This window comes from Talpa europaea, assembly GCF_964194135.1.
Source record: "Talpa europaea genome assembly, chromosome: 6".
In the NCBI taxonomy this organism is placed as follows: Eukaryota; Metazoa; Chordata; class Mammalia; order Eulipotyphla; family Talpidae; genus Talpa; species Talpa europaea.
In genome coordinates this window covers 126,918,430-126,938,448 of record NC_140072.1, presented here as the reverse complement: position 1 = coordinate 126,938,448, position 20,019 = coordinate 126,918,430, and the positions used below count along the sequence as shown (strand labels likewise).

Here is a 20,019-nt window from a genome sequence, read left to right as displayed (position 1 = left end):
ATCGATGGAGTCCTCTTTCTCAGAGGTTGTTTCAAATCCTTTATAAAAAATGTTAAAAGTTCAGCACTTCTCCTTTTTGTCACATTGCATTAATGGTATTTTCTGGCTATTGAGTGAATGAGATACTTTGTAATAAAAGCTGACTTATCTCTTCCTTCTTAAGTACAGTGATAGTGTCTGTTGAGGAGTCTTATCACAACTGGGAAATCAGGAGCTGGATTAGCAGCTCTGCTCATGTGCAAATAGGAACAGAGCTAATGCATTGCAGACCACATTTTCCATATTAGCACATGTCTTTAGCTATTCTCAGGAACCTTGAAATTATTAGTCTAATATCAAGTTTTAAAAAGGGAGAACAAATAATATTTCTGTAAATGCATGAAGATATTTTGCCAGAAGAAAATGATTAATAATTCTTTAAGGTTTTCCATCAACTAATTAACAGCTTTATTAGAGATATTCCTGAAGCAGGCATGTGCTTTACAATATAGCTAAATCCACTAGGCAGAGAAAGGAGGGAACAGGGTCACAATACTGAAAATGCATTTAGAATATAATACAATGCAGGTCAGATGCTACCAAAATATTCAGCTTTACATTTGTTAGTTAAGTTACAGTGGATAAAAATCACCAAGCTCTTTCAATAAAATCACATGAATTGTTTTTTTCACAATTTAACTTAAAGACTTTCAGTAGTTTCTTTCTATAGCTTGCAAAAATGGAAGAATCGCTTGAAAATGCATGCATGTGACTTGCCATTGCTTGTTTGGATTGTTTTAATGTAATTCTAACTCAGGTATTTTGAATACTATGTATAGTCTTCATTGTCCTGCAAATACACCTTTTTTTTTTTTTTTTTTTTTTTGGCCAGAAAGGAAGGGGTTTGGAATTCAGGATAATACAATTAGAGATAAACTAAATCCTTATGCACAGTCACTCTGTGATCTTCATACTTGCAGGTTTAATATGTTAGAATTTAAGGTTTAAGTAAGATTCAAAGAAGACATTGTCAGAGTATTATTTCAACATTGATTTTTAGATACTCTGTGAACATTCCAACTTGGTTTCTGAGAAGTTAGTGTGACATATCTTTGCATAAATATGATTGTTACATTCAGAAAAAATCCTATTCCAGGCATATGGAGAGAGGGGAGAAATCAAGATTCCAGGAGAACCTCTCTGTGGGGGCAGCAGAGTTCAGTTACCAGAGCTGGGGGAGCACCATCACCACACCCATCAGAGTCAGTGCCATAGACTCAGTCCCTGCTGTACATCCTTTTCCAGTTGTGTCCAGAGTTCTACCACCGTCTGTTTGATGGATTTGCTTGACATCACTGAGATTCAGCTCATCTGGCATCCCTGCAGAGGCAAATAAAAAAATACAGGATGATGCATGAGCACCTCACCATGATACATCTAGAGCAGCTCTGAAACTCAAAGTCTGGACATCATGGATTTCTCTAGCATTCTCCACATGTCCACATAACTCTAAATGATTAATGTGACACAGATACTTCTTTTCTTGGAGAGTGCAGGGCCTTGAGTGGGAGTTCTCAGAAATATTATGAGCAAAGTCTTAAGCTTTCCAGATTTTTAGAGCATTTGGATGCTTTGCTAATGTCACCAATTGGTTAAAAAATAGTAAAGACAGTTAATTAAAATGTCCTGAAATATGGCATTGTTTTTCCCAGAGATATAACAGTAGTAGTAAATATGTGACACCTTTACTCATGAAAATAAAACATTAGGGGAATAATGACATAGGACATTGTTTAAAAAGCACAATTTCTGTAGATCACATTTTATGTTAGATTAAACTATGCATGGAATTTCTTCTTGGCAATATATCAATGAATAACAATAACAGATATTAAATTATATCTTTATCCACACAATAATGAGTGAGGATGCATGTGGAGACATCTCCCAAAAGGTCAAATAATTTGTTAATAAGGTAGTCTAGAGACTGAAGTTAGGGAAAAAATATTTGATTTCATGGGGAAAAAAAAGGAAAAGCAGGTCAAGTTGTTGATGAAGGTTAAGTCATAGTCTGGTTGTTACTTGCTTGTGTTATAAAACCTGACAGACTGCAGAGACCATTTCTAAAATTATTGGGGATGAAATAATCATTTTCATAAAGAAGCTTACCTTACTATGCTATATCTAGGGAATTACTGGCTTAGTTAGTATCCAGGGCCTCCAACACGCGTGTTCTGAGACCATGCAACCATCGAAACTATCTCATGACACATCACAATCATTCACAATTAACAAGTTTAAATTCAGTGCTATTGTGGCCACAAATATTGACATCGTAATTACAGTGGGACTGGGAAAAAAAAAGGGTTCATATAAGGAAAAGTCAATATTTATGTAATTAGGTCAATACACATATATAATTCAGAAGGTAAGCTCGACCGCACTCGGGGATGAGAGCATTAAAACGAAGCACATCTCTCCTGATTTGACATATTGATTTTACAGTCTGCGCGCTCGCATTATTATTCATTGTTTGGGTACTTGTTTTGCCCTTCTGTGTCATTAGGCAAGATGAATAAACTAGTGATTCATTTTTTTTTATAGGGACTGGAGTAGAGTGAATATTTTAGTCATGGTTTTATACTTCTTGTTATGCTAGAGTTTAACGAGGAGCTATGAGGACTCTAGGCAATGAAAAAAAATTTTTTTTTCCAAGATAACTACATAAATTTGAGCTTCAAGGGATTTACTTTTCTTTTTTAAAGCACTGCGAAGAGGTGCCTGGATTGGCTTTCTGAATAACTTCTTCTTAGGCCTTTCTGCACTGATATTTCCTCATTCATTTCTGAGCCAGGCACTAGTCTGGGTTCAAGGGATACCGTGGTGAGTGAAAATAAGTAAGCAGAAATATGTTCCATCTCATGCCTGGAAATCAGACAGTGTCAGGAAGAATGTCTCGCCTTCCATGAGGCGCAATTTTAACATTTGAGGTAGAGCTGTTACTAATAAATGTAATAATTGTAAGGACAATGGTCCCTGGACATAAGAATTCAGTGAATTAAAGTTCCCTTCAAGAGCCTGGCAGTCAGAGCTGCAGTTTCGGATCAAATCACAACCTGGTCCTGACATCTGTTAGGAAATCTTAGAATACCAAGAAGACCCACAATTATTTGATGCAATGATTGTTTTCTTAAGGAATTTAATTAACTAAGCCTGTAAATTATCCCAAAGCTTAACCAAAGACCATAGAAGAAAAATTAGTTTGGGGATTTATTACATTAATAAATTAAACAAAAACAAAGTAATTTTTGAATTTCTTTCTATGCATAATAGCAATAGGTAATGATGCCAGTAAATCTGTATTTCTGTCCTTCGTGGTTTATGGTCTGGTGGGGGAAGACAGGTAGTCAGGCTATTATAAAATTAATATTAAAATTTGGTTACATGCCTGATAATGCTATGTAGTATGTAAGAATGTAACTTGATCAGAGAAGACTCCACTAAGTCATGCTGAAGTGTATTAATTTGTTTGGCAATATCTACAGAATGCTTGATGTAATGCCAGTGGAGTTTCAAGCATTCCATACACATGAACTCATTTAACTTGCAGAACAATCCCATATAGTAGACACAGTTATCCTGCCTATTTCTGTAGAGAAGGAGACTGTGGCACTGGGAGGTTAAGTGATATCTAAATAGTGGACCCAGGAGTCAAATCCAGAAATTTCCCTGCCTGTACTCTGATCACCCCTGTGCCAACTCTAAGCACTTGTAGGGCCCTGAGAAATCAGTATTTGAGGACACAGAAGTTCAATTTTGCTACCTGGAGACTACACCAAGAGGGCCTCCCTGGTGGCCTTGGGGTTAAGTCTCAGCACTGTCACCTCTAAGGCCTGAGTCTCCTGCCAGGTTGCTGACCCACATGGTGCAGCAGACCTCTCCTGTCTCGCCCACTGTTCCCCTCAGCAGTGTATTTCAGTCAGTCTGCCTGTTCTGCTCACCACTCTATCTCTGGTGAGTCCTCTCACCCCCTGCACCTGTGGCCTATACCCCAGTTGTTCTACCCAACAAAAAAGGGCACTGATAGTCTTTTCTCCTTTCTCAATCTGAGCTTTCTGATTATGAGCTAGTGCTGTGTATTCATGTCGCAACTGGAAGTATTCCTTTAGGACTTTGGTGGGTGCATACTAGATTTTGCCTTGAGGCAGGGGAGTTTGGATATTTCATTTCATCTACCCATATATTTTAAGAATTCTCGAAGTTACCAAGCCACAAAGACTGTTTAAAGATAATTTGTTCTCTACTTTAAAAAAAGAAAATTGCAAGACAGTAATCTATTTATTGTAAAATTGACCCACTGCTCCTCTGTGTCAGGCACTGTGCCGGAATCTGAACCTTTACTAGGCACTTAAAGGCTTTTTCTCTTTTTTTTTTTTTTGAGCCTGGGAAAAAAGAAGCTACCAGATGTCTTTCATCAATGGTGAAAGTAGAGGACAGATTGAAAAGAGCAGGACTATAGGATGTGATTTGAATTCAATGAAATTAAAATAATTTGCCTTTAGATCTGATCTGTTGTCAAGGCAATTATAATCATGGCACATCAAAACTTGTCTAGGACATAGTATCTTTTCATGACTATCACTGCTGGGGTAACTCGAGTAATATGGCTTCACAACAGTAGGATGAGTTCGGTAGGATTATTTTTCCTCATTGTATAGATTAGGAACAGCTGCAGAAGTAATTTCCTCAAGGTAAAGTGGATGTGGCTGAAGCCCAGGTGTGTCCTGGTCAAATGCAGTTCTCTTTGCTTCCGGCTTCTTGCCACTGCACAATCAAATCAAGGCATTGGCACTTGCAGTCAACTCTGGCTCTTCCCGTCTGGCTGTATCACTTTATACATGACCTCCACTTTACAGAACTTAAAATGAGAGCATTTTCAGTGAGAGAGGAAAGCTAGTCCAAACAAAGTACTGGCTATTAAATATTTGAAAACTGGGCCTCCCCTGGTGGCGCAGTGGTTGAGCACTGGGCTGAGAAGCTGCCCGCAGCCTCTGCAGTGCCGGTTCGATCCCCGGCCGCCGGCGAGGGTCCCACATGGCATGCAGACCTCTCCTGCCGCCCACTGCTCCCCTCAGCAGTGTACTTAGTCAGTCTGCCTGTTCTGCTCCCCGCTCTGGTGAATTCCCTCACCCTCCTGCGCTTCTGACTAACACGGACCACCATACAAGGGTAAAGAAAGGGTCAGAAATAGCCAAGTATAAGAAACATAGTTTCATATATGACAGCAAAAGTGTTATGTCTTTAGCATACAGAGTTCTTAAATACATATGAAAACCACAGATGTTCCCACAGAAAACTGATAATTTGCTATCTGTAAGAAAAAAATATATAGAAGAAAACATTAAAAGTTCTATAAGAATGCAAATAAATACTTAGACAACATGAGGCAATAAAAACCTACTGTCAGTTGACAAAGGCGGGGCAGTGAGGAGATGATAGTCTTGGCAAGGATACAACCCTTTCTTAAGGAAGTTTGCCAAAACATATCAAAAGTGTTTAAAATGCATATTTACCCAGACCTAATAACTCCACTTCTATGAAAATATTCTTTGGGAATAATTAACACAATATACATAATGTTAGTCTGTGCATTGTTACAAGAAAATTAAGGGCATCTACTTATTTAAAAAGATTCAAAAAGGATAGTTTGGGTAAGAAGTGTTTATGGCATTTTATAATGTACCTTTTTTTTAAATAATAAATTTTATTTTTATATTCCCCATACAATTGCAACCCCCCATTCTGATCCGAATCCCTCCCCTCCCGCCCCCCCCCACAAAAATGTCTCTGTTTCATAGTTTTTTGTTGATTCTGATTTTCACTTTCTTATAGTTATTCATTTTCCTGGTCCCTTATTTAAGTTTTCTAGATTCCTGCTATATAATGTACCTTTTCTAAACTTCTTTGAATTCTGATAGTCTATGGCTGCCTTTTTTTGATAGTAATACCTCATTCATTTTGTATTCACCTAATAAGCATTTAATAATAATTGTGTGGATGAATAAGTTTATGAACTTAATCTAGAACAGTTAAAAATCATTATTTCTTTAATTCAGTTTCTTTTCTCCCCCCAGCTCCAACCTATTTGGGATATAGTTGACATAAAACACTGTATAGATTTAAATTTTCAACATATTGATCTTATATATTTACATATTTAAAATGATTATTATAGCTTTATCATTATGTCACATAATTATTTTGTGTTGTGGCACTTTTAAAACCTAATCTCTTAATGACTTTCAAGTATAAAATACAGTATTATTAGCCACAATCACTATGCTGTATATTAGATTCCAAGAATTTATCTTGGAACTGGAAGTTTCACCCTTTTCCCAATATTTTCCTACCTACACTACTGTCACCCGGCCCCTGGTAACCAACCATCACTCTCCTGTTTCTAGGACTTAAGATTTTTTTTTTTTGACTACACATATAAGAAATTTCACTGTATGGCTTATTTTACTTAGTATAATGCACTCAAGGTTCATCCAAGTTGTGGCAAATGGCAGGGTTTTCTTCTTTCTCATGACTGGATGTGTGCGTGTGTGCATGTGTGTGTGCATGCGTGTGCATGTGTGTGTGCGCGTGTGTGATCTTTCTCCATTGGCAGATGCGTAGGCTGTTTTCATATCTTGGCTCTTGAGAATAAGTGGCTATGGGAGTGGAATGATCCCTGTGCCATCTTGTTTTCATTTCCTGTGGATGTATACCCAGAAGTAGAATTGCTGAATCATATGTTTGCCAATTTTAAATTTTAATCAGCTAAACCAATCATATCTTCTCTCCTAGAAAGTGTTTGGTAGGTTTGTCCAGCATGTTGAGTTACTTGAATTCAGGACAGAGTCTGACTTTTCTAATTTTCTTTGGGGACTCCACGTAATCCGGTAAGAAAAACATGGTGACATATGTCATAGAGAGGTGTCTGGTAATCCCATAGCTTCATGAATACCCAAGCTGAAAGTCATTGCTTATTTTTGATTTGACTTTTAAGACTCATACTAATAAACAGGCCTGTTCTTCTGGAAGCATATTCCATTCTCTGCGGGACAGGGGCATGAGACTTAGAGGGCCATTGTTCACTCTTTGCAATGAGTAGTCTTTCTTTTTCACCAAATTTGTAAGTATAATGGAGTAATTCTAATTGTTAATAAGTTAAACAATGGATTAAAAATTAACTGGAATTCTGACTATAAACCAAAGCTTAATTAAAATAGTATGATTTATTGTGATATTTCAGTTCTGGGTAATGCTGGGGATCATTATCACCTATTTGTTACTGTATCAAATGAATTATTGATAATAATTAATGACAATTTTTTTCAGGAGAGTTTGTAGCACAGAAGGAATATTGTTTTGATCTTTTGCCAGTTCCTGAAGCTATATTTTATTCCATAATGATCATCTGGGTTTTTTCTCACAAGTTTGCCTCATAGATTTTTGAGGACTTTAGAAAGAAATCACACACACTTCTCATATTGAAAATGCCAAATTATTTTAAGTAAATTTATGGTAATACACTTTTATAATAATGTCACTGTTAGGTTTTTTAGAAGCATGGGTCTCTTTTTTAATTGTTTTTTCTTCCACTGTTTTTCAAGTTATACATCTTCCTCTATTTTAGCAATTAAAGTAGTGATCAAGTTCTTGTTTATTAAAGTTAAAAGTTCATACCTTTATCATCTTTTGAGAAATACAAGAACCTAAGAATACTAACTGTTTACATAATCCCAGTATAATAATTTATAATTCATTTCTGCATATATAATGTCATTCTCATATCATGCAGGCCATGTTTAAATTTATCTAGCTATTTACCACTCTTTCATTTCTTGTTGCACCAGCTGTCTGAGTTTTTCTCCTGCCTGAAATGCATCAGTTAACATTTCTCTTTGGGGGCCTCCAGAGAAAGCTCTTACTTTGTGCTGATTAGATTATTTTTATTTTCTTTCATTCTTGAAAGATTCTTGTTCACTGGGCATAGGGTTCTAGGTTAAAAGTAATTTTCATTCACAGAATTGATAATATTCTTCAATTCTTTGTTACTTCTAGTGTTGCTCTAGAAAGAACAAATCTCAGTCTGCAATAACTCTGTGGAAAGTAATCTCTTTTTCTTTTTGTAGGTTCTTTGAGTTTAGTAATCAGTAGTTCTCCACTTTTTTTGTTTTTTATCTTTATTGGGATCAACATATTGTTGAACCTGAGTATTTGAATCTTCATCATTTTGAGAAAAATTGTAAACATTATCTCTTTAATATTATTTTTAACTCTTATTCTGCAACACCAAGAAAAGATATGAGATGTCAGTTTTTCCTCCATGCTCTTATATCTGCTCTTTCTATTTTATTGACCTTTTGTGCTGCACTAATTTCTTTCAGTGTATCTCCTAGTCACTTATTTTCCCCAGTTGTTTTGGTTGTTATGGTTTTACGTCTTAAAATTTTGATTGTTATTCTTTCTTTTTCAATTCTTTTTATTTTTTTTTGTGAAGCACATTTGTAGGCTATCACTCATTTTTTCCATCTTTAATCAGGCCAATTAATGTCTATATGTACAGTCCTTTAGAATTTCATTTCAAATGGTATTTACTTGACTAGTTTATTAAAATCTATGGTTATTTGTCAAAAACTGGAAAATAAAATTACATTTAAAATTTGCTGAATTGAAGTCTAAACAAGCCTACCTGTTCTGTATGGATGATGTGAGAGGTAATGTCAAAAAAGCTTTGACTTTCTTTGTTTTTCATACCTAAATTATTCTAATAAAAGTGAACTCTTCAACTAGTAAAATATTGCCTGAGATAAATGCCTGGCAAGATTTTATCTTTATTTTTTTAATAGCTGAGTATTACCATGTGTGCATCTGTCTATATCAGATATAGAAAGATAAGTAGGTAGGTAGATAGGTAGGCAAGTAGGCAGGTAGGTAGATTTAAAATACATCTTTATCCACACATCCAGTGATGGGTATTTAGGTTGTTTCCAAATTGTGGCTATTGTAAATAATGCTGCAAATAACAGAGGGTTGCATATATCTCCTTGGATTCATGTATTTACTTTCTCAGAAAAAAATGCTCATACAGAATTTCTATTCTTATTTATTTTTTATTTTTAAACAATATTTGCTTCCTCCCACCCCCCTCCGATTGAGTCCCCATAGAATTTCCTTCCCCAAGTCACCAGTGCACCATCACCTCAGTCCTCTGTTCTCTTTCCCTCCCTCTGATCCCTCTCCCTCCTCCTCCCCTGCAGTATGTCTCTGATTTATAATTGTCTGACTTTGATTTGTTGTGTTTTGTACTGTTGTTATTTTTTTTTATACTTTATTTTTATTTATTTTTTTAAATTTTATTTATTTTTTTATAGAGGCATTTTTTTATTTGTTTGTTTGTTTTGTTTATACATGCACTGGGTACAGTCAGAAGCGCGGGAGGGTGAGAGAATTCACCAGAGCAGGGAGCAGAGCAGGCAGAAGGACCGAAGTACACTGCTGAGGGGAGCAGCGGGCGGCAGGAGCGGTCTGCGCGCCATGTGGGACCCTCCTCTAGGGTGGCCGGGGAGCAGCAGGGGATCGAACCGACGCCGCAGAGGCCGCAGGCAGCTTCGCAACCCAGCGCTCAACCGCTGCACCACCGGGGAGGCCCCTGTTGTTATTTTTTTACACCGATGTCTTATTTGGTTCCCCTATATTCCTGTTTATAAGTGGAACCATCCGATATTTTTCTTTTTCCTTCTGGCTTATTTCACTGAGCATAATTCCTTCTAGCTCCATTGCTGTAAATGACATATTCTCATTTTTTTTTTAAACTCCCTACTCTTTTCTATAGTGGCTACTCATTAGTTTACATTTCCACTAATATGGAACAAAGATTTGTTTTTATCCACAGCCTTGCCAATGCTTGTTGCTTATCTTTTTGGTAACAGCCATTATTGTAGGTGCATGTCTGATACTAGTATAGAGTTCAGTCTTGTTCTGGCATTTAACTGCCCAGTAATTTTAAGTGTTAATGCTCTCCTCTTATCAGTGTCTATGATAGAAAAACCTAAAACAGGAGGGGGCGGAGCAACATGGCGGCGAGGAGACGCTGCAAGTAAGATCTCCCATTAAAAAAAGTTAATAGGGAGGAAAAGCGGCAGGTCCCAGTGAGAACTGGGACACGGAAGATAAACGGGTGACTCCAGCAAACTGCCCGAAGAAGAAAGTTGCCATAAAAGAGGACCAGAAGGGAGGGAAGTGCAGAACCCTGCTCCCCTCCCCCGCCCACAGAGGCGGCACTCTCCGACCGGCAGAGAGGAGGGAAACAACAAACCAAAACGGCCACAAAGAAAAACGGACGCAGCAAGTGGGAATGTGAGTGGAAAGGAACTATTTCAGCCACCACACCCCGTGAACGGGAGCTGAGGCGAACCCTGCAGGATCCGCCCCGGAGGTGAGCTCCAAGCTCCATTAAAGAGAGCCCCGCCCCCAGGAGGAGACCAGCACCAGCACACAGCCCCGGCCACCTGGTAAGCTTGCACGGAAAGCAACGCGCTGAAAAAGCAGACGCGGATCCGGATCGGATCACAGCTGCCCAGGTCCCCGCGCCTGCGACCTAGGCTTGCGGGGAGACCGCGGAGGCCCTCCCTGAGTGAGCAGGAACCAGGCGCCCAGGCAGGGAAGCGGGATTCAAAAGGTGCCATTCCCGCGCCACTGATCTGGGCTACAGCCCGCATCCTGGAACTGAGGGCTTTGGAACTGAGACCCGGGGCACGAAATTAGGGGCGTGGGTTCCCCACGACGGTGGGGCACAAGGCAGACACAGCACCCCAAAGCCGTTGAGGTGCACCCTACCATCCCCGCTCTGCTCCCTGTCCCACGGGGTGGAAAATCAGCTCCCCAAGGGCTCTAGGAGAGATCTCTGGTGCCACCTAGCGACTTGAAGCCAGCAGAGGCTCCTGAAGGAGCTAGTGGCCAGCTGGGGAGTTATCCCACACCGGGCCCCTTCTGAACAAGTAGTCTGAGCCCACAGGGAGAGCGAGCACCCACAGCCGGGGCAGACCAGGCACGCAGAAGAGTGTGCCTGAGACCAGACGCGCAGGGAGTGTGTCCCACATCACCATTTTAGAACAGGGACATTTCTTCAGTAAAGACTACCTGCAGAAGGCTTCCGCAGGAGCCAGAGGTGAGCGGGGGAAGTTCGTCCACGCCAGACCCCCTCTGGCCTGCAGTCCAAGCCCAGAGGGGAGCAGGAACCCACCGCCGGGGCAGACCAGGCGCACAGGGGAGTGTGTCCCCACATCGGCATTTTAGAACAGGGACCTTTCTCCAGTAAAGACTGCTTGAAACTGACAGATGACTCCTGGAGGAACCAGAGGGGAACAGAGAAGCCCACCCAAGATGCCGGCCAGTCCCAACAACACAGTGTCCCAACGCATATGGCAAATTAGAAAACAGACAGTAGGGAGGAGAAGAACTACACGCAACCTAGCAACTCTCCAGAGAAAAAGCACACCACAAAAAGAAAACCAGCCCCCAGATTGCAACGACAATAACTTGGAAGAATTTCTGAGCCTTCCAGAAAGAGAATTTAAAATTACCGTGATTAAAAAACTGACAGAAGTCATAAAGGAAAACAATGATAAGGGAAAAATAATCAACAATCAGAAGAATGCAACTGAGTCCCTAGAGAGGGAAAACAATGGTCAGAAGAAAGAAATTGAATCCCTAAAGAGGGAAGTAAAAGAAATGCAGGAGAGCAAAGAATTAATGGAAGAACTAAAGAATTCTGGGAAAAGCAATGAAAGCAGAATAGATGAAATGGAAGAACGAATAAGTAATCTTGAAGACACAGAAATAAAAAGAACCAAAACAGAAAAGGAAAGAGAAGTACGAAGGAAAAAGAACGAGGAAAGACTTCGGGAACTATCTGACTCCATGAGGAAAGGAAATATAAGAGTTATAGGAATACCAGAAGGAGAGGAGAGAGATGTAGGAACAGAGAAAATATTCAAAGAGATAATTGAAGAGAACTTCCCAAATGTGAAGAAGGAGCTGAAAATTGATATACAAGAAGCAAGAAGAACACCAAACTTCCACGACAAAAGGAAAAATACAGCAAGACACATAATAGTAAAGCTCCCAAGAATCCAGGACAAGGAAAAAATAATGAAGCTGGCAAGAGGGAAGAAACAGATAAGATTCAAAGGAAAACCAATCAGGCTGACATCAGACTTCTCCGAAGAAACACTACGGGCAAGGAGAGAGTGGAGGGACATAGTCAACAGACTCCAAGAAAACAGATGCCAACCAAGAATACTCTATCCCGCAAAGCTCTCCTTCCTCTTTGAAGAAAGAATATGGACCTTCCCAGACAAACAGAAACTCCGGAATTTCATTGCAACTAAACCCCCACTCCAAAAAATACTACAAGGAGTCCCAAAGCCAGAACCTCAGAGGGACGAATAACAATGAAAGAAGGCCAAAAAAAAAAAAGTTATTAAAAGAATAAATAAATAAAATCAAAGGAAAGACAAACACAATGGCAAATACAGATGTTAACATATCAATATTAACTCTAAATGTAAATGGACTAAACTCTTCAATAAAAAGACACAGAGTTGCAGCCTGGATTAAGAAACAAAACCCAACCTTTTGCTGTCTCCAGGAAACACATTTAGCTACAAAAGATAAAAATAGGCTCAAAGTTAAAGGATGGAAAACAATCCTACAAGCAAATGGACCAAAAAAGAAAGCAGGAACAGCTATACTTATATCAGATAAAACAGATTTCAAACTCAAAAAGATAAAAAGAGACCCCAATGGTCACTACATTATGATCAAGGGGACAATACTTCAAGAAGAAATAACACTCATTAACATATACTCACCAAACGAAGGAGCACCAAAATATCAGACAACTGTTGTCCTCTCTGAAAACAGACATCAGAGAAAACACATACGTAGTGGGAGACTTCAACACACCATTATCAACAATGGATAGATCAACAAGACAAAAAATAAGTAAAGAAACCAAAGCTCTAAATAAGGACCTAGAGCAATTGGGCTTAACAGACATCTATAGAACACTATACCCCAAAAAAACGGAGTACACATTTTTCTCAAGCGCACACGGATCATTCTCCAGGATCGATCACATACTGGGGCACAAGACAAACATCAACAGATACACCAAGATTGAAATCATATCAACCATCTTTTCTGACCATGAAGGCATCAAACTAGAAATAAACCATAAAAAGAAGGCAAGGAACTTTCCTACCTCATGGAGATTAAAAACCACACTACTGGAAGACCATTGGACTAATGAGGAGATCAAAGAAGAAATTAAAAATTTTTTTGAATTGAACGACAAGGAGGACACCAATATCCTAAATGTATGGGATGCAGCAAAAGCAGTAATAAGAGGAAAATATATAGCAATAGAAGCTCACATCAAGAAACAAGAAAGAACGCAAAGAAACAACCTAATCTCGAAGCTCAAAGATCTAGAAAAAGAACAACAAAAAAACCCCAAAACCAGTAGAAGAAAAGAAATAATAAAAACCAAAGCAGAAATAAATGAAATTGAAACTAAAAAAACAATCCAAAAGATCAATGAAACCAAGAGCTGGTTCTTTGAAAAAAATCAATAAAATAGACAAACCCCTAGCCAGGCTCACAAAGGAAAAAAGGGAGAAAGCACAAATAAACAGGATCATCAATGAAAGAGGAGAAATCACAACGGACACAGCAGAAATCAAAAGAATAATCAGTAACTACTATGAACAGTTATATGGAAACAAGTTCAACAATCTAGAGGAGATGGACAAATTCCTACAACTCTACAATCACCCAAAGCTAGATAAAGAAGAAATAGAACACCTAAACAGAACAATTACAATAAGCGAAATTGAAATGGTAATCAAAAACCTCCCCAAAAACAAAAGCCCAGGTCCTGATGGATTTACAAATGAATTCTACCAAACATTCAGAGACGAATTAGTGCCTATCCTTCACAAACTCTTCCAAAAAATTGAGAAGGAAGGGACAATACCAAACACGTTTTATGAAGCCAACATTACACTAATACCAAAACCGAACAAGGACAACACAAAAAAGGAAAACTACAGGCCAATCTCCCTAATGAACACTGATGCAAAAATCCTCAATAAAATTTTAGCTATCAGAATCCAACAATGTATCCATAAGATAATTCACCACGACCAAGTAGGATTCATTCCAGGGACACAAGGATGGTTTAACATCCGAAAATCAATCAACGTTATCCAACACATCAACAAAAAGAAATATAAAAACCATATGATAATATCAATAGATGCTGAGAAAGCTTTCGACAAAGTGCAACACCCATTCATGATAAAAGCCCTTGAAATTCTGGGGATACAAGGAACATACCTCAACATCATAAAGGCCATCTATGACAAGCCAACAGCCAGTATCATTCTCAATGGTGAAAAGCTGAAAGCAATTCCATTAAGATCTGGAACAAGACAAGGATGTCCACTCTCACCACTGCTTTTCAATATAATACTGGAAGTCCTAGCCAGGGCAATAAGACAAGAGAAAGACATCCAAGGAATCCAAATAGGAAAAGAAGAAGTCAAACTATCACTATTTGCAGACAATATGATATTATACATAGAGAACCCCAAAAACTCCACAGAAAAGCTAATTCAACTCATCAATCAGTTCAGTAAAGTGGCAGGATACAAAATCAACACGCAAAAATCAGTAGCCTTCCTATACACAAACAATAAATCTGAATTAGAAGAAATCAAAAAAACCATCCCTTTTGTTATTGAAACAAAAAAAATCAAATATTTGGGAATAAATCTAACAAAAGAGGTAAAGGACCTATACAAAGAAAACTATAAAACACTGTTAAAAGAAATAGAAGAAGACACAAAGAAATGGAGAGACATCCCCTGCTCATGGATTGGAAGAATAAACATTATTAAAATGGCCATCCTTCCAAAAGCAATATACAGATTCAATGCTATTCCAATCAAAATTTCAATGTCATTCTTCAAAGAAATAGAACAATTATTGATGAAATTCATATGGAATCACAAAAAACCCCAAATAGCCAAAGCTCTCCTGAAAAAAAAAAAAAGGGAATGGAGGCATCACACTCCCAGACTTCAAACTATACTACAAAGCCATAATCATCAAAACTGCATGGTATTGGAACAAGAACAGACATACAGACCAATGGAATCGAATAGAAAATCCAGAAATAAACCCACAGATTTATGGTCAACTAATCTTTGACAAAGGAGCAAAGAATATGCATTGGAGCAAAGAAAGTTTGTTCAATAAATGGTGCTGGGAAAACTGGGTCGCTACATGCAAAAGAATGAAGCTTGACCACCACCTCACACCATACACAAAAATCAACTCAAAATGGATTAAAGAACTAGACATAAGACCTGAAACCATAAAATATATAGAAGGAAATATAGGCAAAACACTACGTGATTTGCACATCAAAGACATCTTTACAGACACATCACCCAAAGCAGTGATAATGAAGGCAAAGATAAACAGCTGGGACTACATCAAATTAAAGAGCTTTTGCACAGCAAAAGAGACAATAACAAAAACAAAGAGAAACCCCACCAACTGGGAGAACATTTTTGCACCCAACACTAATGATAAAGGACTGATCACAAAAATCTGCAAAGAGCTGATGAGACTCAACAACAACAAAAAAATAATCCTGTCAAAAAAATGGGCAGAAGAGCTAAAAAGAAACTTCTCTGAAGAGGAAATGCAAATGGCCAACAGGCATATGAAAAAATGTTCAACATCACTTGTCATCAGGGAAATGCAAATCAAAACTACCATGAGATACCATCTCACACCAGTGAGAATGGCACATATTAAAAAAACTAGCAACAACAAATGTTGGCGAGGGTGTGGAGAAAAAGGAACTCTTCTGCACTGTTGGTGGGAGTGCAAACTGGTCCAACCACTGTGGAAAGCTGTGTGGAGATTTCTGGACCTACTAAACATAGAGCTTCCATATGATCCAGCAATTCCACTCCTAGGTATTTACCCAAAGGACACAGAAACATCAATTCCAAAGAACACCTGCACCCCTATGTTTATAGCAGCACTATTTACAATAGCTAAGCTTTGGAAACAACCCAAATGCCCAAAAATAGATGACTGGATCAAGAAGATGTGGTACATATATACCATGGAATATTACTCAGCATTCAAAAAAGATAAACACATGCAATTTGCAGCAACCTGGATGGCGCTGGAAGGGATCATGCTCAGCGAAATAAGCCAAAAAGAAAAAAAAATACCGGATGGTCTCACTCATAGCAGGAATCTAGAAAACTTAAATAAGGGACCAGGAAAATGAATAACTATAAGAAAGTGAAAATCAAAATCAACAAAAAACTATGAACCAGAGACACTTTTAGGGGGGCGGGGGCGGGAGGGGAGGGATTGTGGTCAGAATGGGGGGGCTGCAATTGTATGGGGAATATAACAATAAAATTTATAAAAAAAAAAAAAGAACCTCTTCCCCCCCCCAAAAAAAAAGAATCCTTCCCTAAAAAAAAAAAACCTAAAACACCCTAATTCTGTTAATACTAGGGGTTGTCCTATTTCAACCTGAAGCATAATTAGATTTAAAAAAAAATGGTAGTTGCTATTATGTTTATTGGGGAAAAATTTTTTTCCAATGAACGTTTTATTTATATTTTGGTTAACTTTATTTGATTGGGGTAACACTGATTTACAATACTGTATATCACTCAGAGCTACAGGATCACACCACACCCACCACCAGAATGTATACAGTATTCTGCCGACGTCATCTGGCCTCCTTTTCCCTCAGTTTTAGAGTCAGATTTCTAGGGTTTGTTTTGAGTTTGACTTTTTTCTGACCCATTATTTTGTTTCACTATATCCAACATATGAATGAAACCATCTGGTATTTGTCTTTCTTCTTCTTGATCATTTCATTTAGCAGCATCCCAAAATTAATGTAAAAATTAAAGTGATAGCCTAGTCAAACCGGCATTTAAATGATGTCAAATTGTTAAAATATTCAATGTGTTAATATATAACTATGAATTTTTCTTTTAAGATATTAGTTCTCATATAATCAATTCTTTCAAATAGTCTTTATATAGTCTTTAGAGATATTTATGGTATACATACCTAAAATATGAATGATATTATCTATAACAAAAGAAATGTAGGTTTGCAAGATGGATTCTCATTATCCTTGAGCTTAGCATCACAAGATTACATGGACCTTTAAAAGAAAAAGATTTTTCATTCTTTTTCCCCTTGCTTTTCTTTCATTTTAACATTGACTCTTCCACTCATATCTCCCATCTGTACTCCTTGCCTCTGTCAACCAACAACCTGTGAGCTTGGCTTTAGTTTTGTATATTTTATATTTTACATATAAAAGAAATCATACTAACTTATTAGCTAACCATAATGAAGTTCCAGCTATTTTATAAATGATAAGATTTCTTCTTTTCATGACTAAATAATATTCCTGTTTTTTTTTTTTTTTTCCTCACAGTTCCTTCATTCATCCATTGGTGGACACTCCCTACTTTTTTTTCATATTGGCTGCACCAATTTACATTCTCATCAACAGGACACAAGGGTGCCTTTACTCCACATCCTCATTTTCCTGAATGACTAATAGTGTTGACCATTATTTCATGTACTTGTTGAACATTTGTACATATTCTTAGATACTTAAAAAACAATCATATTTTGCCCATTTTTCCTTTTTTTTAAAATTGAGAGTAACATTGGTTTACAAGACTTTGTATCATGCAGAAGTGTAGTGCACGCCCCTTCAGATTCAGGTTATTCTACTTTACCCATCATCCAAGAACCCAGAGTCTTCCAACACAATCTATTGTGCACTCTTCACCCTTTACTCCACATACTCTCCATCTGGTAGCCTCAGTTCTGCAATAAGATTTCTAGGGTTTGTTATTGCCTCGGATTTGTCTGACCTATTGTTTGGTTTCTCTGTATTTCCGTATCAGTGAAACCATCTGGTATTTGTCTTTTTCTTCCGACTTTTGCTTTAGCATCATCCCCTCCTGTTTTATTCATGTTGTTGCAAAAGATAGAGTTCATAATTTTTAAATAACTCAGTAGAATTCTAGTGTGTGTGTGTGTGTGTGTGTGTGTGTGTGTGTGTGTGTGTGTGACATTTTCTATATCCACTGAATTATCCTAGCATGGTAAAAATAAAAATAAAGCTATAACTATGCTTAGATACATGATGGTGATATTCTATGGCATCGAAGAGAAAGAAAAAAAAAATTAAAGCACCACTTTGCCTTTAAAGGAAAAAAAATAGATTAGTTTTTAAAACAATAATAGATGCTAAAAGAAAATAACTTATTCCAAACATGAATGGCTGGATAGTTAAACTATGTAAATGGACTAAAGGTAATAAAAGTATAACAAAGCGCACTGTTTTTCAACACATTATAAACATTTTTAAATGCATTATTAAAGATTATATGTAAATGTGCAAGAAATTGACCCCAAGTGGAGAAGTGAGTTGAAAGTTACACTTGTAATCAAAGTAACTGTCAGGTATCTTGGGCACCATATATAAATGTGTTTGTTGAACAGCAATGATCAGGGCCTCCCCGGGCCTCCCCGGTGGCGCAGCGGTTGAGCGCTGGATTATGAACCTGCTCGCAGCCTCTGCGGCGCCGGTTCGATCCCCGGCTGCTCCCCGGCCACCACAGGAGGGTCCCACATGGCGCGCAGACCTCTCCTGCCGCCCGCTGCTCCCCTCAGCAGTGTACTTTGGTCCTTCTGCCTGCTCTGCTCCCCGCTCTGGCTCTGGTGAATTCTCTCACCCTCCCGCGCTTCTGACTGTACCCAGTGCATGTATAAACAAAAAACAAACAAACAAACAAATAAATAAATAAACATGCCTCTATTAAAAAAAAAAAGAAAAACAATGATCACAAAATGATTAATTTGGGGGTTTACATGCAAGCTATAATTAAAATATTTGTGAGGAAGTCATATTAATTAAATATTCATTCTGTCAAGGCAATTATGTATTTTAATGAATGTTAACAATCCAAGGCTAACCACTTCAAGAATAATGGAATATATACATTCCTAATCTGAGGAAAGGGGCATTAATGAAATCTAATGTATGTCAGCAACGAGCAAACATACAAACAAAAATGCCTGGTAAACAGCACAAAGTCAGATGTTAGAAACATATGCAGGTGGTCAGAGGATTGAGGGTGTCTGAACGATCTGTCATCTTGAAAGGCAACTTCATAAACATTTTAAGCATCTGGCAACAGAAGCTCGGTCCTAACTGTGGGTCACTCTAGATCTGTTGCATTGTTGTAATTTAGATTGGTGTCCTGCTTCTGCTATAGATGACAACTGTATTAAAATATTATTGAAGCAACATTATTTATTACATTATATATGTTTCAGGAGTGCATCATTTAAATTAACATTGTATATACTACATTAAGCTCACCACTCAAAGTAATGACATTCCTTATATGAAGAGCATTTACTAAAAGTGCTGAGCAGTATTCCATTTTTGCCAAGAAACTGATTAGCAAACCATGATGATTCTTTCCCACTAATAATCAATAGTGTAAAACAAATGGCTGCCTTACAAAGGAATGATTGAATGACCATTAGAGGGTTGGAAGGGAGGCTGTTTTGCTTTAGCAGTGCCTAATACAAGGTGCATTTGCTGTAGAATCTTCTGAAGTTCAAAGTTGGAAAAAGGCCAAGGTGCCTATAGAACGAGGGATAATTAGCAATTTAAGGATTGCTATCACTTGGACCCTTTTAATTATTTTATTAAACTTGTTGGATACATAATGCATGCCTTTCAGACATTGGATTGGGCTTTGTTTACATAGATGGCATTTTCAATTACTTACATTTGCTAAAAATTAGCTGCAGAAAGTAAATTGTGAACATTCA

The 20,019-nt window shown here is 37.8% G+C and overlaps 1 protein-coding gene across 1 annotated transcript in view; it reads right to left on the bottom strand.

Moving 5' to 3' along the window:
• Positions 1–1,201: 1,201 nt before the first annotated feature.
• The window catches only part of GPC5 (glypican 5), a gene marked incomplete at both ends in the record, with an annotated part of 1,071,098 nt that continues 1,052,280 nt past the window's right edge, over positions 1,202–20,019 (bottom strand). Inside the window, one exon of the mRNA XM_084235596.1 lies at positions 1,202–1,359. Coding sequence (XP_084091722.1) covers positions 1,202–1,359 — 158 coding nt within the window. The remainder of the gene's footprint in view (positions 1,360–20,019) is intronic.